Raw genomic sequence first — 24,027 nt, 5'->3', positions numbered from 1 at the left:
CCAGGAGTTTGAGGTTGCTGTTGCACTTACTCTAGCCCAGGCAACAGAGTGAGACTCTGTCTCAAAAAAAAAAAAAAGGAATCTTTCCTAAAAAGAATACCCCTCCCGCCTATTATTTCTCTTTATGAGAATCGACATCTCCCACCCTGGGCTCGTTTTCAATGACAAGCTCTGAATTACCCTGGCAGGACACGCAGGCCGCACAAGCCCAGAACGACCTGCTTGTGCCACGGATGTCCTCTCACTCATCCTGAGTGCTAACGATTCCGAGGAGGGGGGTTTTGATTATCCCCAGTCCTCGCGTAAGGAAACTGAGGCACAGAGAGGTTGCATCCTTTACCCGACGTGTCCCTCGTGGCGGGATTCACGCCAGAGCCTGTGCCAGGGCGGCGCGTGAGACCAGAGCCCCGGATTTCGGTGCTTCTGTGCATCTCGGGTCCCTGGCAGGCGGGGAGAGGGAGGCCGCACACCTGTGGCTCTGATCCTGACGACCTCGCCCCAGGGCCGCAGGAGGGAGCTGCGCAGGCGCAGGGCGGAGGTGTTGCTCTGCAGCCGGGTTAGAGAGCGGGGCCAGAATCCGCTGAGCCCGCAGGCCTCCGGAAGGGGCTCGGCCTGAAAGACAGCAGCGCCCAGGGCCCCTGAGGCTGCCGTCCGGCCACTGGACCTCAGGAGGACAGTGGCTTCTGACTGCTGGGGGGCCTTTCAGGTTTATCTACGGTGAGTAGAGGGCAGGCACCTGCTGCCTCCCGGGAGGCCGGCCTGGAATGCCCAGTCTCCAGCCTCGTCGGGGTGTTTGTCTGAGGCCAGTTCCCCAGGAGCACAGCCGGGGATGGGGACCTGTGTGCAGGTCATTTATGGGAGGAGGGCGGCCAGGGAAACCCCTGGGAGGGAACAGGGCGGAAGGAAGGGAGGCAGAGAAGTGGTTCCAGGGGGCATCAGCCTGGCTGCCAGGAAGCTCTGAGCATAAGCTGCACCACGGAAATTGCCTTCCTCGGGGACAGGGAATGGGTGGGCTCCATCCTTTGTTGGCCAACAGCTGCTCCTCGGCTGCTGGGACAGGTGCGTCAGCCTGGAAAGGGGACTTGGCTGGGGCAGCGGTGGCATTTGCTGCAGGGTTTCTCCCAAGTTTTTGCTCCCTTGTGTCCATCCTCCCTGCTGACAAGTCCCTGACTCTCCTCTACAGCTGCAGTCCACCCCCGACGGCCCCTCCACGGGCTCTGAGTGGGGTCGGCCCACCCCTGGCTCAGCACAGGGCTTGTGAGTCGGGTCTGGGCAAGCAGTGTGGGGGGAGATCTCCCGTGTTTGAGTGTTGTCCACGTCCTTACCTTCTCTGTCGGGGTGCTGTCTAAATACCAGCTGAACGTGGCCCCCGGGGAGTCATCTCCCATGGAGACCCTGAGCAGAACGTCTTCACGGGCATTCACTGGCCCGCAGTTCTTCTCGCAGCTGAAAGGCACAGAGGACAATGCAAGGAAGCGCCTTTGGGCGTCACTGTGGTTTGGATGTTTGTCCCCTTCCAACCTCACGCTGAAATTTGATCCCTTGTGTTGGAGGTGGGGCCTGATGGGAGGTGTTTGGGTCATGGGGGCAGATCCCTCACGAATAGATTAATCCCCATTGTGTGTGGAGCGGGGAGTGAGTTCTTGTTCTATTAGTTCCCTTGAGAGCTGGTTGTTAAAAAGAGCCTGGCGCCTCCCTCCTCTCTCTCTTTCCTCCTCTCCCGCCATGTGATCTCTGCACATGCGGCTGCCCTTTGTCTTCTGCCAGGAGAGGAAGCAGCCTGGGGCCCTCACCAGATGCAGGTGCCCAAGCTTGAACTTTCCAGCCTCCTGAACCGTGAGGCGGACTCTTGCTCTGTCGCCCAGGCTGGAGTGCAGTGGTGTCATCATAGCTCACTGCAACTCACTCAAACTCCTGGGCTCAAGCGATCCTCCTGCCTCAGCCTCCTGAGTAGCTGGGACTACAGGTGCACGCCACCATGCATGGCTAATGCTTTTTTATTTTGTAGAGATGGGATCTTGCTATGTTGTCCTTGCTGGTCTGTAACTCCTAGCCTCAAGCAGTCCTCCTGCCTTGGCCTCCCAAAGTGCTGGGATTATAGGCATGAGCCACCACACCCGGCCATTTTTTCTTCATAAGTTACTGAGCCTCAGATATGCCTTTCAGGCAACACAAAATGCGCAAAGACAGATGTCTTGAGCACTCGCTTGGTTTTTTGCCTGGTTCTTTTCAAGTCTTTTGAGAGAATGGGAAATGGCCTTTTTTCAAATGAAAGGTGGAATAAAAGCCACCCCTGCCCCAGCCAACACCGGAACATAGCCTTGGTCATGAAGATGGAGTGATTCACAGTCTGACCAACTTCCCGTTTCGTTCACTGCCAGGGTGAGAATGTGGAAAGTGCATGAGGCTGAGACAGGACACTGGGTTCAAATCCTGTCCCTGCCACTTATGAAAGGTCACCTTGTGCAAGTCACTTAAACTCCCTGAGCCTCAGTTTCCCCACCTGCAAAGTGAGAATAAGACCAGAGAATTTCTGTGATTATTTTTAGTTCTAATAATAGTAAACTAGTGCTATGGTTTCATGGCATGTGTGCCCTGTATGAATGACTTCCGTCTTTCTTAGCTTGTCCAATGCTTACAACTCTGTGGGTGACGTATCAGAAACCCCATCCCACAAACGGGCAACCCAGGCTCAGAGAGCTTCTGTGATTCGCCCCAAGTGGGTGGATAGAACATGGACCACCATGTCTGGATCCAAACCCTGGGCCTTCTCTAATGTCCCACCCCTCCCTTGAGCCAAGGAGAGGTCACTTTGGCATCTGCTGTGTGTCCAGTACATCCCCCAGGATGGCTCTTGAATCTTCCTACTTCTGTCCTCCTATCTGTCCTAGTTGACGTGTGTGGAATGTTCTCCATTTGCCCCCCTTTCCCTTCTCCACCAACCCTGTGCTCTGTGCCCTGGAGACTGTGCTCTGCAGACCACTCCCCCAGCTCCACACCCTCTGCTTCCGGTCGGGTGCACTTATAGAGGCTGGGAGGGTGTGAGCTGAGCGGTCAGGGTGTTTATTCACTCTCCCTGCTCCCTCCCTGACAGGCCACAGCTGGGAGAGGCTGTGCTCCTCCCCCAAGGTCACCTGTCCCGTTGGGAGGTCCCTCTCCTGCAGCAACAGCTCCCAGGGGCCCCAGTAACACTGTCCCTGCTCTCACCCCTGCAGTCCTGGGAGCAATAATGGCTTCCCCCTGTTGTCATCCTGCATCGTCACCCCTGATTCCTTCCCTTATCCCTGCCCACACCTGTAAACAGACCCTGCATCCAGCTCTCGTCTGTTCCTGGTCTGAGGGAGCCGCCTGCTTCCTGCAGGGATGGGCTGAAAGGCCGAGCCACCTTGACCTTCCACCTCGGCTCCTGCAGGGGCCTGAGCCACCTCCCTGAGTCCTCTCTTGCAATCCTTTGGCCCACTCTCCACTCGGCCACCAGAGCATTTTAAAACAACATGCGATCATGTCCCCCACCTGCTTAGAACCCTTGGATGGCTCTCTCTACAGAGCTGTCAGCGACAAGACCAAAATCTTGGCAGGCCCTGCCTGAGCCCAGCCTTGCCTGCTCCACCAGCTGCTTCTTGTCCCTCTTTTCTCCGTACTCAGGACACCGGCCTCTTTCACTTCCTGTTTGCCCACTCTGCTCCCTCTCTAGCCGCCCTTCCCTGCCCACCTTCATTCCTCCTCCCCCTTGACATGTTGCTGAGGGACATGCTCTCTGATCTCCCAGTCGAGGAGGTTGTCATAGAAGTCGCTGATCACCAGCTGGTAACCCCCATGGGAACAGAGACGGGGCCATGTCTGCCCACTCTGGAAGCCCTGCCCCTAAGTCAGCACCGGCAGCAGTTGGCTCTCAGGACAAGTTGGCTCTCAGGACAAGTTGGCTGAATGAATGAATGACAGCCCTGGAGGGATGTGCCCACAGGCCCCACCTGATTCGAGGCCTGAGTTCCAGAGGAGCAGACACGTAGAGGCATCGTTCCGCCTTATTCTCCAGCTCCGGGCCTCTGAGGATAGCCAGGCGCAGGGTGACAGCAGAGTTGGGTGGCGGCAGGCAGGGCGGCGGCAGCACCAACTCCCTCTGGTCCGTGTGGAGCAGCCGCCTCTCAACGCAGTCGCTCCACTGAGCCCAGCAACGCCCTGCAAGAGACGGGCGGACGCTGTTATCCACCCAGGAACCCGCCTTCTGGTTTGGGGCTTTTAAAAGAAAGGGGTCATGAATAACAACATTGGCTCCAAATAGAGATTTTTTTTTTTTTTTTGAGACAGAGTCTCACTCTGTTGCCCGGGCTAGAGTGCCGAGGCGTCAGCCTAGCTCACAGCAACCTCACACTCCTGGGCTCAAGCAATCCTCCTGCCTCAGCCTCCCAAGTAGCTGGGACTACAGGCATGCGTCACCATGCCCGACTAATTTTTTTTATATATATATTTTTAGTTGTCCAGATAATTTCTTTCTATTTTTAGTAGAGACAGGGTCTTGCTCTTGCTCAGGCTGGTCTCGAACTCCTGAGCTCAAACAATCCACCCGCCTCGGCCTCCCAGAGTGCTAGGATTAACAGGCGTGAGCCACTGCACCCGGCCTCCAAATAGAGATTTTGATTTTTTATTTCTTTTTATTTATTTTTTATTTTTAGACAGAGTTTCACTCTGTTGCCCTGGCTACAGTGCCGTGGCGTCAGCCTAGTTCACAGCAACCTCAAACTCCTGGGCTCAAGCAATCCTCCTGCCTCAGCCTCCCGAGTAGCTGGGACTACAGGCATGCGCCACCATGCCCGACTAATTTTTTCTGTATATATTTTTAGTTGTCTGGTTAATTTCTTTCTATTTTCAGTAGAGACGGGGTCTCGCTTTTGCTCAGGCTGGGATTTTTTTTTTTTTTAAAGTCACTTTCATGCAGGTGCAGGAACAGTGTTGCAGAAGGATGCTTCTGGGAAAATGACCCTTGCTTCACCCAGACGCTGTGCAAACCTGCAGGGTGTGCCGGGCTTGCCGTGCGTCAGTGACCTGCACTGGTGACCAGGCAGGCACGTGGCAGGAGGAGCTACAGCCCTGCGAGACTGTCCAGAGCAGCTTCTTATTCCTGGTGCAATTGCCACTCCATGTGGACGAAACTGTCACAGCTCTGTGTCCCTAGGGGCTACTATGGGGACCTGGAAGGTTGCTGTGTCATCTCCTTCTTTACGTTAGCTGCTCCCTAAATTCCTTTATTCTCTGCCCTTCGTCTCTGTTGATTGATGTTTCCCCATCAATCCCTCCCTCCCCGCCACCTCCAATGCAGTGGTCACTCCCAGATATGTCCAGGGGCCAGGCTCATCAGCCATCACCTCAACTCTCCAGCTGTATCTCTGTATTCAAAGAGTGAGAACTGACATTCAGAAGGATGTCATGTCCATGTAGCAACTGACCTCCAAAGCCTTAACATTTTGCATGACTTTTGACCCAGTTATGCCACGTGTAGGAATTTATTTCTGAAAGTAACCCCAGATGTAAACAAAGATTGCACTCTAAGGATGTTCATTACAGGGCTATTTATAAGTGCTATTTCATTACTGCTTTTAAATTCTCTACGTTCCCTTGTTGCCGCGTCCAGGGGAAGCCGTACCCTGGTCTGCCGCTGCTCTCCCCACGCCCCATTCCCATGCAATTTGCAACCTCTGCCACGTGCAAGTTACACAAAGTGTCAGGCGTAAGTGCCAGCGTGAAGGGTAAGAAAAAGAACAGCAAGATCTGACCACTATTCATTACTTTTTTTTTTCTTCCTAATGTTTAGAACCTGCGACTATTCATCACTTCTGAGTGAGAGCTGCAAGACCACCTACCACACGACCACTGGAAGCGCAAATCCTCGTCCTTGTCCCGCCAGCCCAGCGTCACTGTCGTGAAAGGATCCGTGTAGGGACCAGGTTTAATGTACACCTCCACATTGCTTTTATCGTTCTGCGGAAAAAGCAGCCGGCTGGTGAGACACCTCACTACGGTTAGCTCAGCCTCACTGCGGGGCGCCCTGCACCCCAGAGCAATTTGCACCACTAGTGGCCACAGAGAAAGGCATGGAATGGAGACAGACCCTGCCCAGACCACCCGGCTTCCCCTCGTGGGGCGTCCACTGCATTCTCAGGATCACTGGGTAAGTGACTTTGTTCTAAGTGTGGGCTCAGGGTCCACCGTGCATTCGACGGTGTCAGCAGAGGCCACTCCGGGCGGGGCCCTGTGCTTGAGGCTGGAGATGCAGGAGCAGAGACTCAGCCCCTGCCCTCGCCTGCGCGGAACGTGGGGAGGGTGGGCCGACCGGCCATGAAGCCAGAGTGGTGACTGTGGCAGAAGAGGGGCCCAGGGGACCATGAGAACGCAGAAGGGGGAGGCAGTAGGTTCAGAATGTAGGCGCTGAGTCCAGCCAGATGTCAGATGGTATCGTTAGCCCTGTGACCTTCGGCCAGTTTCTCAGGCTGGGCTTCTGTTCCTCTGAGGGTTTGATAGCAGCTGCCCCTGCAGTTGCTGTGCTCCAAGCTGCTAACACTGTGTCTGGCACAGAGCAAAGGCGCAGGGTCGCTACCTTTATAAACCAGCTGGCAGGGGTCGGGGGAGCTGCCCCAGAGGACGGGCTCCCAGGGGAGAGGAGGAAGGGTTAGCTGGGCAGCAGTAGAGAGCACATGGCTTCTAGGAAGAGGGGATAGCAGGGTGCATGGTGTGTTCTGGAGTAAATTTTGGTGGCACCTGTTAAACAGCTCAGGCTGTGAGCCTCTTATTCAAGCCTAGAAGGCTTGGCCTGGAATAACACGAGGCCAAAGTGGAACTCAACCCCCTACGGCCTCCCGTGGCCTGAGAATAGAATCCAAACTCCTTGCCGGGGCTCCTAAGGCTGTGTGGTCTGGCCTCTGTCCATCTCTCTGTTCTCTCCTGCCCCCTTGCCCCACCAGGCTGCAGCCACACTGGCTTCAGGCCATTTCCAGCCTCCCCCAGTTCTCATCCCACCTACCCAGAAAGCTCTCGCTCTGCTTCCATCCTGGGTGTCTTAGCTTCCTGTACCCACTTAACGGTCACCTCTTCAGAGGCCTTGTCTGACCACATTAGCCAGACCCCCCTCTGTTAGTGGCTGTCACTGCACCCTATTGGTTCTTGTTACACGCTTATCAGAGTTCCTAATTATATGCTAATTTGTTAGTCTCACCCAGTAAGCTTCATGAAGGCAGGGACACACCTGTTTATTCACCATTGTATTCCCAGCACCTAATATCATAACTTGAATGTTGCAAATTCAGAATAAGTCTTTGTTATTGAATAAATGCACGCATGAACAAAGTTAACAGCAAGGAATTGAAGACCAGTCTTGTTATAAAAACTAAGAACATGGGCCTGTTTTCTAATATAAAGCTATATTAGAAAGTTATAAATTTCCCTCTGAGCACAGCTTTAGCTGCATTCCACATATTTCCGTAGGTTATATTATTATCATTGTCATTTAGTTAAAAATGTTTATAGTTTCCCTTGTGATTTCTTCTTGACCTATTGGTTTTATTTTTAGAAATGTGCTGTTTAATTTTCAAGATGCCTAAGAGATATCTACATATCCTAGATATGCATAATTCTGTTGTGGTTAGAGAACATGCTTTGTTTGATTTCAATCCTTTTGGGTCTCTTTTCAAATGGAAGAAGTCTTGGGGATTCCTAGTGCTCAGACTATTAGTACCAACCAACCAAAACTCAAAACTAAAACAGAGTGCTTGGACATCTTTTCCTTGTGAGGTTACATTTTTTTTTTCTTTTAAATACTCACATTCTTTTCTTCAGCATTCATTCCAGATGGTTCTTGGAGACTGGCAGGGGCTGTGAACACAGTGGAAATGGGTATCAAGGTTTGGCTGAAAACCTTGTAAAATGTTGTCAAGAGGCAGAGTCAGAAGGTCATGCTGACATTCCCCAGGGGCATCCCCTGATCTTTGGAAACGGTCTGCGAGAACACAGCAAACATTCAGGTCGTAGGGAAATGGGTCAAAACCAAACCGTCATGTCCACCTTTGCGCTAAAGATAGTGATTAGCAGCTAAGAAGGAGGCAGCTGCCCATGCAGATAAAACATGGGAGTTAAAGTCAGATAGAGGCAGCTGTGTGCTGCTAATGCTTAACTACCGGTGGAGAGGGTGGGAGAGAGGAGCCCTGAATTGCAGTGTTTGCTCGTGTCTGTGCTGTAGATGTTCCCACCGGAGAGGGTCTCGAGCTCCCAAGCTGACGTTACTGAGTGTAGGGTGAGGAGAGACGGACACAGTCAGCTCCGGCACGCGGGTGGGAGCCGGGGTGGTGCACCACCGTGTGTTGCTGTACCCTCTTATTGGCCCCATATCAACTATGTTCACTGGACAGGTTGGTTATTCTTTCCGAGTCTTAGTTTTCCCATCTATAAAAAAGACCAAAGGCGATCCTCGTATTAATATCTTAGTGCTTCAGGAGGCCTGAGGGCTACGCTGTTGAATACTGCATTGTAAACTACATATGCACAGAGAATGCTAGTGTGCCAAGGTAAAGAAATGGAAAAGGCACACTCAGTCGATGTCTCTGAGGATATTGAGATGTTAATATGGTGAATGTCTAATTAAGGTGATTAAGATAGGAACTTAGAGTTACCCCATATGATTCACAAGGCCCCAGTGACTTGCATATATTAAGGGCTGGGACAATTGAGAATTAAAAAAAAATTCTCTCCCAGCGAGTTGTCATTCACACAACTATACCTTCGAAGGGCTGCAAAATTATACAAAGCAAGGCTGAGATGCCAGACAAAGAGGCCTTTCTTAATCTTAAGAAGGCAGACAGGCAACCTCAAATGAAGAAATTAGGAGGAATAGTTGCTGCCTCTGATCCTGCAGTGAATTAGCTGAGTGACTTCTGCAAAGTCCATTAACCCTTCTGGGCCTCAAATCCTGTGGAATTTGGAACACATGGAACAGGAGGGCTGTCACATGGGCATCTGATTGTGTCCCCCACCCCCCAACCCCTGTCTAGACATCCCTGCCTCCTCCCTGGGGTATCAGCACCTGTGGGTGATATTTTCGCTGGGCAACCATCCCTCCACCACTCTCAGCCCTTGGTCTGGGTGACGCTGCCCCTATATCATGCTCCAGCATGGGCTCGTGCTCCTGACCTGCCCAAACTGAACCCACTTCCCCCTGGTCTCAGCAGCTGATCCCAGAGGGAAAATGAACTGAGCTTGGGCCAGCAAGAGCTAGCCTCAGGACTGCTGCTTGGAAATAGCCACCAAGAGGTGCTCTCTCTCCTCTGGGCTTAAGAATCCAAGCCTGGGGCCATCGTGCACTGCTTGGGAAGAGAGAATCAGAGTGAAGCCAACAGAAAACCAAGAGCTGGAGAGAGGCAGATTCTGAAGACACTGAGTGTTGATGGATCCGGCTGGACTGAAGACCAGGTGCACCCCCTGGACTTCCCATTTTCTCAGCTGATGAAATTTCCTTTTGACTTAAGCTAGTTTGAGCTGCTTTTCTGTCCCTTGCTACTCGGAGAGTCCTGGCAAACACATTCGAGGTGAGCTTTAACTCTGGTGGCTACTCAGCAGCCGTTATTCCATCCCCCCTCCCGGCAGCCAGAGTCCACCTCTTCCCATGGAGCCTGGAAACACTGGATACCTGCATTCCCAGCGTCACTTATAGCCGGGCACCTGACCCCACCCTGGCCAGGGGTATCCAAGGTGAAGATTGCAGGGAACTAGTGGGAAAGATTTTCCCTTTAATAAAAAGAAGTAAACAGGAGAAAGGCCCTTCTTCTGCTGCTGGATAAGGCTGGGTTTGCATGCAATGTCTGGAACTGCAGCAGCCACTTTGATTCCAAGAGAAGTAAGCCTAAGGACAAGGACAAAGCTCTGAGGATGGCAGAGCAGAAAGACAGACTGAGCCTGGGTCCTTGCTGACATCACTGAGCCACTGAACCAACCCCAGAACTATTTACCTCCTAACTTCTTATTATATGAGATAAGAAAATCCTGAATTTAACCACTTAGGTTAGACTTTCTGTTACTTGCAGCCAAAGCATCATAACTAATACTAACTTTCCTGTTTTAGAATTCTGTATCATCAGTGGTTGAATGTTGTACTGTATATATCACTGTCTCTTTGGAGTAACCAGAGAATTCATTTTTTTATTTGTTTGTTTTGTTTTTGTTTTAGAAACAGAGTCTAGTCTCACTCTGTTGCCCAGCTGAGGCTGGAGTGCAATGGCATGATCACAGCTCCCTGCAACCTTGAACTCCTGGGCCCTAGCATTCCTCCTGCCTCAGCCTCCCGAGTAGCTAGGACTACAGGCATGTGCCACCATGCCTGGCTAATTTTTAACATTTTTTTTTGTAGAGACAGGGTCTTACTATGTTGCTCAGGCTAGTCTCTGACTCCTGGCCTCAAGCAATGCTCCTGACTTGCTTGGCCTCCCAAGGTGCTGGGATTCCAGGCATGAACCACCACACTCAGCTCAGAGAATTCTTAATATTTGTAGAATGAGATACGTACTGAGAGCCCTGTTTTGAAGGGCCCCTCATTAGATCCCAAGCAAGTACAATGCCCTGGACTCTTGGTAACTGGTTTTATACCCCCTTGCAGAAACGCCTTGCCTGTGACAGTGATGCTTCCGATTTCCAAACTCAAGTTGGAGAGGACATTCCTCACCAGCACGGTGACCAGAAAGGTGCCTGCAACGCAGAGAGCAGAGAGTTACGGGCGTTGTCGGTAGTTGTTTAACTTGCACTGAGACGACTCTCCCAGCTTGTGCTTCTTCAGCCCCCCAAGAGAGCAAGTTATCTTTCACCCTCTGAGCATTTAATGAACCCCTGCTGTATGCCAGGCACCTGGTGCAAGGCTCCGGGGACGCAGAGATGAAGTGCCATGGTTCCTGTCCTCAAGGGTTTTATTGTCCAGTGGAAACGCAGGGCAGTTAAGTGGCAAACCATGGTAGGAACTGGCCTGTGGGCGTTGTGGGCACGGAGTGGGGTCACTTCATGCTCAGGAGAGAAAGAAATGGCACATGGGAGGGTGCCAGGGCTAGAGCTAGATCCCAAAGGATGCGTGAACGCTCATTAGGTTAGACTGGGGTCCCGCAGAGGGAAAGACATGGCAGGATTGTACGATGGGTCGAGAGAGCAGAGAGGGATGAGAAGGGTCTATAGATCCATCTGGAGAGCCCCTGCTAACATGTGTGTCCCCACCCCTTCCCCACGAGAGGTGGGTGCTACCTTCTCCTCTCAAGTCTGGGGAGAGGGTCTTCAGAGGGGACCCTTCCCAGGAAGCTTGACCCGTGCTCTTTGAGGTTTGAGAACCGCTTACTCATGCCCTCGAAGGAACAGTCTATGGGGGAGTGGGAAGGGGAGTAGAGGGCTACACGTCCGGGAAATAACTTCATTCGGCTGGCTGGAGGCCACGAATGGGTGAGAATTTTCTATGGACCAGATGTGGCCCTTGGGGAGAAGGGTGCTGAAGAGGGCAGGGAGAACGAGGCGAGTCCAGCAGACAGAGGGGAGGTGGCCCGGGAGAAGCTCCAGGCAGGTGTGGCCAGCTGGAGGGGACACATCGCCCCCATGCCAGAAGCTGTGGTCTCAGGGGCCCAGCAGGGGACCTCAGAAATCCAGAGATGCTCCTATAAGAAAGAGCCAGCTTCAAACCTCTGCTGGGCCCCAAGTGCCAGGCCAGCCAGGACCGGGCCAGTGCTGCCAAGTGCACACGCCCATGTCCTATCCTGTTCCCTGTCCTTCCTCCCACCCCCGGAACCCCCAGAGTAGTCCAGATCTGTTGGCTTTAGGGGGAAGAGAAGTCTGTTAATCATCTAAGAGTGAGCAAAAAAGTCACGAGGCATTCAGAGACTTTATCAATGAGTAAGGCATAAATTTCCCTACTGAGCAACTTCCATAGGAGTTACTGACATAGGAGACAAAACTGAATTTGCATTTGGATCCTCGCCTGTGTGCTGTGTGTGTTTTCTAGTTTTGGCAACATCTGGGTTCTTCCTGTTCCAAGCTGGACCCTTGGTACCTGGTAACGTTCCAATGGTTTTCTTCCCAAACCCGTTGCCCTTTCTGCTAACTCTTTTGTTAGGGCATGGTAACCCCACACCTGCCGAGCTGTCACCCACTGTCCATCACTCCTCTGAGATCCCCGGGCAGCTGTGGGCAGGTCCCAGGTGGGCTGGAGACTCTGCGATTCCCATCGCATTCCTGCCTGCCGACCTCATCACACGGCCCTCAGGGACTCTCTGTTCCTTTCAGATTAAATACAAATGTGTGCTGTGGCCTGCAGCCCTGGCTGGTGCCAGCCAGTCTGTCCCCCAGCCAGCATCATGGCGACACTTCCTTTTTCCATCCCCCTCTCTTCCACTCTTCAGTTTTTACCTCTCCCCGACCAGGGAATGGACTGCTGTTTCCCAAGCCACTCTCTCCTCTAGAGATGCTGGAAGAAGCCTCATACACCTGCTGTCTTCCAGTGGTTCTCAACAGGGTGATTTTGCCCCTCTGGGACATGTGACAATGCCTAGCGACATTTTTGGTTGTCATGGTTTGGACCACTGGTGCTACAGGCATCTAGTGGATGCTGCTAGATGCCAGAGATGCTGCTAAAACTCCCGCAGTAGCGGCCCCCAACTGTACTGAGGAATTATTCAGCCCCAAATGTCAGCAGTGCCAAAGCTGAGAACCCCTGCCGCTGTAAGCCTCATGAAGGCAGATAATATCTGTCTCTCCCTGAGTTTTTGATCCAGGCAGGATGCCATGAGCCATGTTTGTGCCCAGGACACACTGAAAAACTGACTGGCAGGACCTGGTACCAAGTCAGGAAGGGAAGAAGAGGGAGGTCTGGGAGGTCTGGAAGGGGAGCCACCAACCCCAGGTACCTTCAACTGGAATGGCCACGTGGTAAATCCCAAATGGCTCCCCGGAGCTCACTTCCTTGTGGGAGAAGGTTGCACTGTGTCCTGCCACCTCAAAGGTCAATTCCTCCGGGGTGCCCTGAGCCACCGAGACATTGATCAACAGGTCCTGTCCAAGCTCCAGATGGTCTGAAGCCCAGGAGGCCTGCAGCCCTGACAGCAGCTCCACGAAGTGGACCGTGATGTTGCTGGAGGGCGTGGAGGCGGTGCTGTTGCTGATGGCCCGGATCTCCAGCTGGTGCCTCCCGGGGCCCATCAGTTCCTGGGTTTCTGTGTCCAGTGTCACATTGTATGGCAGTGTGCCCCGCTGGGTGGTGGACTCAGCCAGGGTCATGTTCCCCAAAAGCACAGCATAGGTCACCTCTGTTCCTACGTAGGGTAAGAAAAATGTAAGAATGTTAGTGACAACCATGCAGTTGATAACACTATGGTAGTTCAGTCTCAGTCTCTGAAGCCAGATTCCGCATATAGACACGGATATGGATATAGATACAAAGAAATATGTAAGGATGTAGCCCCCGCCCTACATATTAACAGCAATTACCCCTGTGGATCGGGTTAATGAGTGATTTTTTTCTTTTTGGGTCCTCTCTGTTCATTTGCATGTTCTAATTTCTTTATACTACACATGTGTTACATGAGATCTTAAATGTTTACAATAAGTAAATTAGAACATTTTGTTGCTGGGGATATCCTTAGGGGGAGGAAGGCTGAGAAGGGAGCATCTCTTAAGGATGTGGGCTGATTTTACGCGCCATAGGGAGCCTCAAGTCATCATTGTGGCAAGAGCAGGTGCCTGCCTGGAGCTATGTCTACACGAGAACTCGGTCCATCCACGGGAAGATGGGGGCTCCCTTGCAGTTTGCATGTGGCTGTTCTAACTGGATGCTACAGATTGCAGTTGACTCTTAAAATCTGATTTAAACCAACAAATTAGGATTCTTTCTAGTAGAAGCCAAGCTAGTATATTTAAGAACTAGGATTCTTGTTTGGATGAAGATGGTGATGATGATGATGGTGGTGGTGACAATGATGGTGAGGATGACAATGGAAGCCTCGTGAGGTCAGGAACCCTGACTTCTGTATTTGCTGCCTCCCGGCACCTGGCAAAGAGCAGACACTCAGTTCTATTTGTAGAATGAGTAAATACGGCAAGGGTGGTTTTAAGTTTCCTCAGGTGCACCTGTCAGCCGTCTTTCCCCAACAAGCACACGAGAAGTGAAAGGCATCCTGTGAGCTCTGAGTTAGAGCCCGTGACAGCTTCCACCAAGTCATCGGCGTGTGAGGTCACCTGAGCCACCTGCTCCTCTCTGCAGCTCCCTGCCGCACCGTTCACACCTCCAGGCCCCGACCCGATCTCAAACTGGGCCTGGCTTCCGGAAAGGTGCAGCCCTGGGTGAGGATGGATCCTAGCCAGGAAGGTCTCTATTGACAGAAGGGCTGATAGTTAAAATATTTAACAGCCAGCACTTCATGGGCACCAACCCATTATAATAGATGCTCTGATGCATTGGAACGGGTACTGTGACCAATCAGGATGGATGCTATGGGCAGTCAGCATGGACAGCTCGACCAATCAGAATAGACACAATGACCAATCAGAGTGGACTCTGTGACCAATCGGAATAAAGCTTAGCCATAGGTAACCAGGGGCATGGCTGTACCAGTGGGTGCATCTGAACATCAGCCCCGAGTGGGTGTGACTTGGCTGTGCCAAGCTGGTTGACACTCGCTGTGCTGAGATGGGCCCAGCTGGGAGCGCTCCCAGTCCCACCTCATTCTGCTCAGATCCCCCGACAGGGAGTGGCTTGGAAGTTCATTCCTGTGACAGGGCTATGGACAGGCAAGGAAGGGCCTTCGGAAGGCTAGGGGCTCTCACTAGCTTACTAGCCTTGGGACTTTGGGCAAAGTTTTTAACCTTTCCATGCCTTCATTTCTCCATCTGTAAAATGGAGATAACACTTGTATGTATTGAGTAGGCTGTTACATGCAAAGCACTTAGAACAGTGCCTGGCACACACTAGGTGCTAAGTAAATGAATAAATAGTAGCTAAAAAATGAACTTAAGGGACTGAGGTTATTATTTATTAAAGCCTGGGAGTTGGATAGATTTGGAGGAAATTAATGATGTCAAGTTGGCCTTGATCTGCCCAGGTGTGTGGACTCACCTCCATCGAGCTCCACCTGGATCCACAGAGGATCCCCGAAGACGGCCCGGCAGAGGGGGCTGGCTCCCGACTCGGACAGGCCGGGGCACCCGGTCACTCTGAGTCTCTCCATCTTGTCTTGCACTGTCACTTGCTTCTGAGCTGTCACGTGCCACTCGCTGGTGGTGCACTCAGCAAACACAGTGAATTCCCCGGGGGACGTGAACTGATGGGTCACATTGCTGGACAAGCTGCCGGCCACAGTCAGAAGCGTTACCAGTGTCAGGGACACACAAACACACACATTCACACATGCACCTCACACCTTCCCTGCTCTGCAAAAATGAAAAGATGAAGACAGTGATGCTACGTGACTGAGCCCGGCTCTCAGTGTTGGGGAAGGTTACACTGAGGTGTCCACAAGTGGCTACGGAGAGGTAGAAACTGCCTGATCAGGGAGGCAACTTTCGCCTGCAGGTCCCTTTGCTGCCATTTACCCCTCTGTGGCTTACACAGAGCATGTCACTGCGCGCTTCTGCGTCGTCTGTAAAATACTGTACTCCAGACTACCTTTCTCTGGCTTATCTTCCCCACCTGTAAAATGGGACCAGATTCCAAACGTATCAAAGTTATAGGTATGTTTTGGCTCTCATTTTCCTCAGGGGACTAATTAAAAATCTCCTATATGGCCTGCATAGACCTTACCCTCCCGACCTTCAGGAATGAAGGAAGAGCACCAGAAATGGTCAGTATTTGGATAAATGTATAGACTATATTTCTCTTCTTAAATTATTATTATTATTATTATATTTGAGAGAGAGTCTCACTCTGTTGCCCCTGGTAGAGTGCTGTGGCATCAGCCTAGCTCACAGCAACCTCAAACTCCTGGGCTCAAGCGATCCTCCTGCCTCAGCCTCCCGAGTAGCTGGGACTACAGGTGCACACCACCACACCTGGCTAATTTTTATATTTTTTAGTAGAGATGGGGTCTCATTCTTGCTCAGGCTGGTCTCGAACTCCTGAGCTCAAACGATCCTCCCACCTCAGCCTCCCAGAGTGCTAGGACTACAGGCGTGAGCCACAGTGCCTGGCCTGTTCCTAAATTCTTTAAAATATGTATGATTGTTGAGATGGGTTTTCAACATATTTAGATGTCATACATATAGCAATTATAACATAAAAGAGTATCAGTAAAGAGACCTGTGTTCTAATAAGACTTCAATATTTTACCTGAAATAGTAAAACATTACTAAAAAAAAGGAATGCACAGAGATATAGCCAAAAAGCCAAAAGATAAGTTAAAATGTAATACTAAAAATATTCAAATAATCCAAAAGAAGGCAGGAAGGGGAAAACAGAAAACAACAAAATACCAGACCCAAATCCAACTAAATCAACAAGTACCTTTATTGTAAATGGTCTAAACATACCAATTATTGTGCCAGACTGGATTTTAAAAAATGAAACCCAACTACATACTGTCTCTGAGAAGTCCACTTTAAATATAATGATATAGATAGATTAACCAAATAGAGCTTCTGGAAATGAAAAAATAATTTGGGGAAATACAAAACACAGTGGAAAGTTTTAAGAATAGGCTAGACCAAGCAGAAGAAAGAATTTCAGAGCTTGAAGACAACTCTTTTGAATCAACCCATTCAGTGAAAAATAAAAAACAAAGAATCAAGAGGAATGAATAATGTTTACAAGAAATATAGGATTACATAAAATGGCCAAATATAAGAATCACAGGCATCCCTGAGGATGAAGAAGAAAAAGCAAAAGGCCTGGAAAACCTATTGAGAGAATAATTGAAGAAAACTTCCCTGGTTTTGCTAGAGATTTAGACATCCGGATACAAGGAGCTCAACAAACACCTGGAAGATTCATTGCAACAAGGCCATCACCAAGGCATGTTGTCGTCGGACTGGCCAAAGTCAACGTGAAGGAGGGACCCCTAAATATAATGATATAGATAGATTAAAAGTAAAAGGATAAAAACATCCAAAAAAAAGTTGGAGTGGCCATTATTATTATTATAACATCAGACAATGTAGATTTCAGAAGAAAATGTAATAGTAACTCTATTGTGAAGATGGCTTTGAATAGCAAAGTTTAGTCTATCTTTCAGTGATCTGTCTGGAGGAAGTAATTTATTCCATTCTCTGAACTCTGGTATCACCCGAAATTGCCCAGGACTAAAAGGCAGAGAAATGGATCTTTCTTGATTTCTCTCCCAGGGATCTCACCCAGGGGAGAAGACCAGTAAGCGGTTTTAGACACTGTTGCCAGCAAAGAAGAGAGATGCTCGGAATACAAAGAAATGAAGACAACAACTTAAAAATTCATCCTATGATGCTTTGACCCAGCAGTTCTATTCCTGGGTATACGTTCAACAGGAATGTGAACATACACACCCCACAAGATATGCATGTGCTAGAATGTTCACAGCAGCACAATTTGTAATAGCCCCAAATGGGAAACCACCAAAATGCTTATCAACATTAGAATGGATAAGTAAATCGAGGTATATTCACACAATAGCATGTTATATAGCAGTGAGAAAAAAGAAATCATAATTATATACAATATGGATAAACCCTCAAAGTGTAATGTTGAGCAGAAGTCAGACGCAGAGTTTATACTTTATAATCGTATTTATATAGGTTCCAAACAGAGGTCACACTGATCTATGATGTTAGAAATCAGTATAGTGGTTATCCTTGGGGGTGGGAGGCTCCCACAGCTCTTGCCTGAGTCACTGTATTCCTAAAAAGACAAGTGACCCAAGTCCTTGCCTTTTCCTACACATAAGAAAACGTCTGATGGGGTTAAGTGATTATGTTTCTGCATAACCAGATGGACTTCAGTCATCTGTAACCGGATTTACTCTGGCACCCAAACTCTGATGTGATTTGACGCGGACGGACCCTCCACAACCTGTATATAAGCTACGAGCTGAAACGCAGTTTCGCAGCAGCCTGCCAGAACCTCCCTGAAAGACTCCTCCGGGCTGTGGTCCTCGGTCTATAGCCCTCTGTAAGATTTCGGAATAAAACTAACTTCAATTATTTAAAAAGGTTGAATTTTTTTTCCCTTCTGTTGACATAGCCAACCTACATATTCTCCTGAGAAAAGTCTCCTTACACTGGCTGGCATCAAAGGCTCTTCCTGACCAGGCCCCTGCGGAGTCTTCCAGCATCTTTCATTTTCCCAGACCCCAAACTGCAGGTGTGACCAGGAGCTTGAGGTTACTCAAACATGCCACATGCTTTCAGGTCTGTGCTGTTCCCTTTTCCCTAGATCCGCTGCTCCTGCCTTATAATTCTGGCTCCCTCGGAAAGGACTTTAGCCTCCAGATCACTATAAGGCTTGTATTGTCTTGTGAATTACTGGTTTCCAGACAAATCCCCTAGGCTCTGAGTAACTGAAAAACAATGTCAATCCCTAGATCCAGCAGTAGGTGGCGCTGAGCCAACCAACGCTGGACTTGGACACATTTCACCTTGTGTAAATCATTCTATAAAGCCTATGACACTATTTCTGAAATGGAGAACGTTTTCCATGACAAGCAGGAAAAACAAACAAACAAACAAACAAACAAAAAACAGCCCACCATGCAAATGAACGCAAGACACGGAGAATGCAAGATGAGAAGGAACCTCTAAAGGGGAAATGGGCCAGGTGTGGTGGCTCAAGCCTGTAGCCCCAGCTTTTCAGGAGGCTGGGTGGGGAGGATCACTTGAGCCCAGGAGTTCGAGGCTGCAGTGAGCTATGATTGTGCCACTGCCCTCTAGCCTGGGTGGCAGAGCAAGACTCTGTCTCCAAAAATAACAATAATAAATAAAGGGGAAATCCTTTGACTTTTATTATGCTGATTTTATTTGAGGTTGGATTCTCCCTATGAGCTCATATTCATCTAGGATAAACACAGAGAGTCTGATTTTAAAATCTCTGCCTCCTAGACTAACAAGGAGTGAAGCCAAAGTAGGAGTCTGTACAAACATAAAAGCACAGTGGCATTTACACAAAGTCTGTGGCTTCTCTATACTTAAAATTCATGCTCTTTTCCATTTTGTAAATTGGGTGTTGGGACTGCTAGTGTTGATGAGAAGGCACTAGAAATATATCCCCCCATGTTAATAAAAATGACAGACAAAGGTGCGAGAGTAGTTTCAAGGTCCAACAAATCTTTAAAGTAAAGGCAATTGGATTGTTTGGGTGGGGTGAAGGGGGGCCACCCTCTATTTCTTTTGAAAGAGAAAAACATGCCAGTGGCTCTTGCCTGGGAGAGATTGCAAATGTAAAACAGTGCTCGTTGTTTCTAATGTTGTAATCACACAAAAAATTCCAGACTTGGACTCACCACCCAGAATCAACAAATATTAGCATTTTGTCCCTTTTGCTTCACTTTTAAACCACGGTTTGTTTATCACTGGCAAGTCCTCATGTAAGCGGAAGGTGTTAGCAGAGCTACTTATGATCAGTTTTGACTTATGCCACATGCAAGCTGTATAAGATTTGGGGGCTGAGAGTTTGTGTAGCTTACCAGCCGTGGTTTTCTTGATAAAACGATAGAAACATAATTTCTCATTTTACTCCGTGAAACACTCAAGACAGCCATCAATATAAATGTGACAGGGAAGGAAACAGAATCCCAGCAGGACAGGGTTGCCTCAGAGTCACATGGCATTCGCAGCAGCTGGGACTAGAACCCCAGCCTCAGGACCCCCAGGGTGGCCCACTGTAATTGGTGTCATAGACGCTGCCCGTGCAGGGTCCCCATGACCTTCGAGGGCTGCTCAGTTTGAGACCTGAACTCACTGGGCCAGATCCGGGCTGTGGCCAGGGCTGGCCCCATTTGCCCCACCCCACCCAGGGCTTCTGGGAATCCAGCACCCCGGGGGCTGGATCCAGAACCTCTGGCTCCTGCAGCTACACCCAGAGGTGTTTTCGGGTTAGGAGAGAAGCTTATGGCCAGGGGAGCCTGGGCCCCCTGACTGAACTCTGAACTGTTGGGAATCGGGTTTAGCATCTGTCAGGTTGTGGAGGTGACTCTGTGCCCTGGAGGATGCCAGGTGCAGTGTCGTCAGGCCCCAGTGCCGCACGCTGTGCTGTCCCCCGCCCCCGCCCCCCGCGAGGCCAAGAGCCTGAGCTTGGATGCCAGACAGTCGGGTTTGCACGGCCGCTCAGCCACACCCTAGCTGTGTGACATGGGCAATGCTACCGTACCTCCCTCAGCCTCAACTCCTTTGTTTGTGAAAACAAGACGACGATCTTCTAGCACAGCCCTGTCCCATGGAAATACGTGAGCCACATGTGTAGCTTTTTATTTTTCCAACAGCCACATTGAGAAAAGTGAGAAGAAACAGCTGAAATTAATTGCAATAATTCATTTTCTTTAACCCAATATATCCAAAATACTATCATTTAAACCTGTGAGCAATATCAGCACATCATTGGTGTGATATTTTGCGTTCGTATCTGGGAGGGGGCTAAGTCTTCAAAATTCCGTGTGTATTTGACACCTACAGCATAATTTGGTGGAGAACAGCCACATTTCAAGCGCTCAGCAGCTCGTGTGGCCGGTGGCTGCCACATGGACAGCACGGCTACAGCTCTAGGGTTGTTGTGAGGATTAAATGGGATTGTGTGTGCACGCTGCTTAGCTGGACTATTATTAATATTAATGTTACTCCTATTATTTTATTTTACTTTTTTTTTTTTTTGAGACAGAGTCTCAGTTTGTTGCCTGGGCTAGAGTGCTGTGGCATCAGCCTAGCTCATAGCAATCTCAAACCCCTGGGCTTAAGCGATCCTACTGCCTCAGCCTCCCGAGTAGTTGGGACTACAGGCATGCGCCACCATGCCCAGCTAATTTTTTCTATATATATTTTTAGTTGGCCAGATAATTTCTTTCTATTTTTAGTAGAGACGGAGTCTCACTCTTGCTCAGGCTGGTCTTGAACTCCTGACCTCGAGCGATCCACCCGCCTCGCCTCCCAGAGTGCTAGGATTACAGGCATGAGCCACCGTGCCCAGCCTAAGATGAGCATCTTGTTCACCCCATTCCCAGCTGAGCTGAGATTCTGCACAGAGTGGAGCCGGAAGGACCAAGCTCTTTCTTGTGACTTTCCATGTAGCCTTCATAATGAGAAAAACTACGTGGCAGGGTGTTTGCAAACACAGCAGCAGTAGTTCCTGCCACCCCTGCCCATGTGCCCCTTTGCAGTATGGTGCCACACTCCTATCGTAGATGGAATCTTTCTCTACCTCTTGAATCTGGGCTTAGCCATGGGACTTGCTTTGACCAATGGGATGTTAGAAAATGTGACACAAGTAGAGATTTGAAAAATGTTTGCACATTAGTTCTGGCTCTGACTCACTGCTAGGAAACCTTTGCCACCACGCAAATGAGCCTCTGAGAGTTTGTTGGGTGATGGACAATATGTGCCCTTAGCTGACATCTGGTGAGGCCTTGCTGGACCAGCCAACCCCAGCTGAATTGGCCCAGGCAAGAAAATCTACCCAGCTCTCCAAAGAACCATGAAAAATAACAACTATTGTTTTAAACCACTAAAGCAAGGGATGGTTTGTTATGCAGCAAAAACTGACTGATACAACCTGACCCAAGGCTCAGAGATTTCCCCTTACCTGGGAGGGTAGTAAGGATCAAAAGTGTGGCCATCTCCCGTACTAATTATACAGGACAGGTTTCCTATGTAGGGAGACAGAAGCCACGTCAGGGAGACGGTGACGTTGTCAAAGACGAAACTCTCGTTGGGCACCTCCAGCTGCAGGCCTGCAGGTGAAAACACAAGATGCTGTGTCCCTTCACAAAGCAAAAGTGCATATTTCTTTTTAACGCCTATTCTCTTCCATCTATCCGTCCCTTATTTTTATGTGGGGCTTTTAAAGTTTTTAAACTTTTTTTTGACTTTTGAACGTTCTTTTGAATTTTGTTTTTCATTCACAGGTAATACACAACTGAGGTGCAGAATTTGAAACATATAAAAGGGTATGGCCCTCAGCCTCTGGTTCTGCTGCCCAGCCGGCCAGTGTCACCTGTATCCTGGGTCACCTTCCATAGATACCTATGCATACATGAGCACATATGTACTTTGTTATTTACACATGTTTTTTCACTTAGTGTATCTTGGGGATTGGTTTATATGACTACAGTTAGGGTTGCTTTGGTCTTTTTAATGGCTGTGTAATGTACCCTAATACCTGTAATCCTAGCACTTCGGGAGGCTGAGGGAGGAGGATCGCTTGCTGCCAGAAGTTCGAAACCAGCTGGGGCAACAAAGCGAGACTCCCCCGTCTCTACAAAAAATAGAAAACATTAGCCGGGCATGGTGGCACGTGCCTGTAGTCCCAGCTAATCAGGAGGCTGAGGTGGGAGTATTGCTAGAGCCCAGGAGTTTGAGGTTGCTGTGAGCTATGATGACATCACTGCACTCTAGCCAGGTGGGTGACAGAGTGAGACCTTGTCTCAAAAAAAAAAAAAAAAAAAAAAAACGTGGTGGATGAATGAGTGCACTGAGTGCACATTAAATTTTATAAGACGAACTTCGGAAGTTGGCATGGAGGATGGGGTGAGGGAAGTAGAATTTGCTGGGCTTCATGTATTCTTGGTTGATTTGTGCAGCACAATCTTTCAGATATAAGATATTAAGAAGCTGAATGCAAATGAAAAGGCCTTTCTTGAGCTGGTCAGAGAGCTGTCACGGTCCTGCTTCACAGCTTCCCTGAGGGTGCTCACGATGCCACGAGGCCTTTCTGGGCGCAGTCGCCAGGGGGCTGGATAAAGTCCCTCCCTTCACACACCAGAAACGGAGTGTGATCGGAACACGCTGGCTCACAAGGGGGCAGGATATTTGAAATTGGGGTTGGGCCATCAAATACGGTCCAGGTGACCGCCAGACCCAACACACCCCTGTGCCCTAAGCTACACGTTTTGGTGACAGTAACGCTGTGGCTGGCAGATCGCCACAGGGCACCCTTTGTCTATGAGCAAGTCCCACAATGGAAATTGCTGCCAAAACACATGACCCGCTCTTCCCAGAAAACAGAAGGGAGACATTGCATTTGCAATGTTTCACCCAGGCGTGTCCAGCAAACTAACGCTGCCAGTAAAGATGGTCTTCCCTCCACCCTCTGCTTCCTGCACGCTGTCGTCTGTGGGCCTCCCTCCTTCTGTACCCGCCAGCCTGCTCTCCTGGATGGCCCCTGGGGACCCCAACATTCCCTGACTCATCTTTTCCTTCAGAGCGCCTGTTCCTATTGCTCGTGTCCTCAGTCGAAGCTGCTGCTCCAAGCGGTTAATTTGGTTTCACAGCCTTAGGGGAATCAGTGAGCTCAGGGGCTGTTCGTAGGAATCTAAATCAATGCGGCCAGTTTGGAGGGCAGTTGGGCAACGTCTATTACACCGTGACCCAGCATTCGCACTACCGCGCATCTCTCCTCTAAAAATAATCCCAGGCATAAGAATGAACACTGCAGAGTGGCACATAACAACGGAAAGTCGGAAGTGACCTAAATGTCCATCAACATGGGAACTGGTCACATAAATCATCATCTTAGGGTGGAATACAATGCAGTCAGTAAAAGAACAAGGCAGCAGCTTGGAAAGATGTCTAGAATTTATTATTAAGTGAAAGAAAATTGAGTGGTAGACCCACATGTTAACATGATTATATTTTTATAAAAATATGCATATACCCATGTATATGTATACAAAGCCATGTCTACATAGTTATTTTAAAAAGCAGGGAAGAATTTATTTTAAATAATAATTAACAGTGTTTCCTTATGGGGAATAGGTCTGTAGAGCTGAAGGGAGGGATTTTTTTTTCTCCTTAATTTATAAAACTTTTATACATCATGGTATTTTTACGGCTTTCAAGATTCAGATTTTTAAAAACTGCCAAACG

The 24,027-nt window shown here is 49.5% G+C and overlaps 1 protein-coding gene across 1 annotated transcript in view; it reads right to left on the bottom strand.

Annotated features, from left to right (window-relative positions):
- PKD1L2 (polycystin 1 like 2) overlaps positions 1-24,027 on the bottom strand; it is a 78,229-nt gene that overhangs the window by 46,146 nt on the left and 8,056 nt on the right. The window contains exons 5-13 of the mRNA XM_045533284.1: positions 21,746-21,893; positions 15,113-15,342; positions 12,909-13,313; positions 10,645-10,722; positions 7,814-7,863; positions 5,859-5,976; positions 3,972-4,179; positions 1,326-1,446; positions 471-612 (exon numbers count right to left, since the gene is read on the bottom strand). Coding sequence (XP_045389240.1) covers positions 471-612; positions 1,326-1,446; positions 3,972-4,179; positions 5,859-5,976; positions 7,814-7,863; positions 10,645-10,722; positions 12,909-13,313; positions 15,113-15,342; positions 21,746-21,893 — 1,500 coding nt within the window. The remainder of the gene's footprint in view (positions 1-470; positions 613-1,325; positions 1,447-3,971; positions 4,180-5,858; positions 5,977-7,813; positions 7,864-10,644; positions 10,723-12,908; positions 13,314-15,112; positions 15,343-21,745; positions 21,894-24,027) is intronic.

Source organism: Lemur catta, chromosome 20 (assembly GCF_020740605.2).
Source record: "Lemur catta isolate mLemCat1 chromosome 20, mLemCat1.pri, whole genome shotgun sequence".
Taxonomy (NCBI): Eukaryota; Metazoa; Chordata; class Mammalia; order Primates; family Lemuridae; genus Lemur; species Lemur catta.
This window is presented reverse-complemented; position numbering and strand designations above follow the sequence as displayed.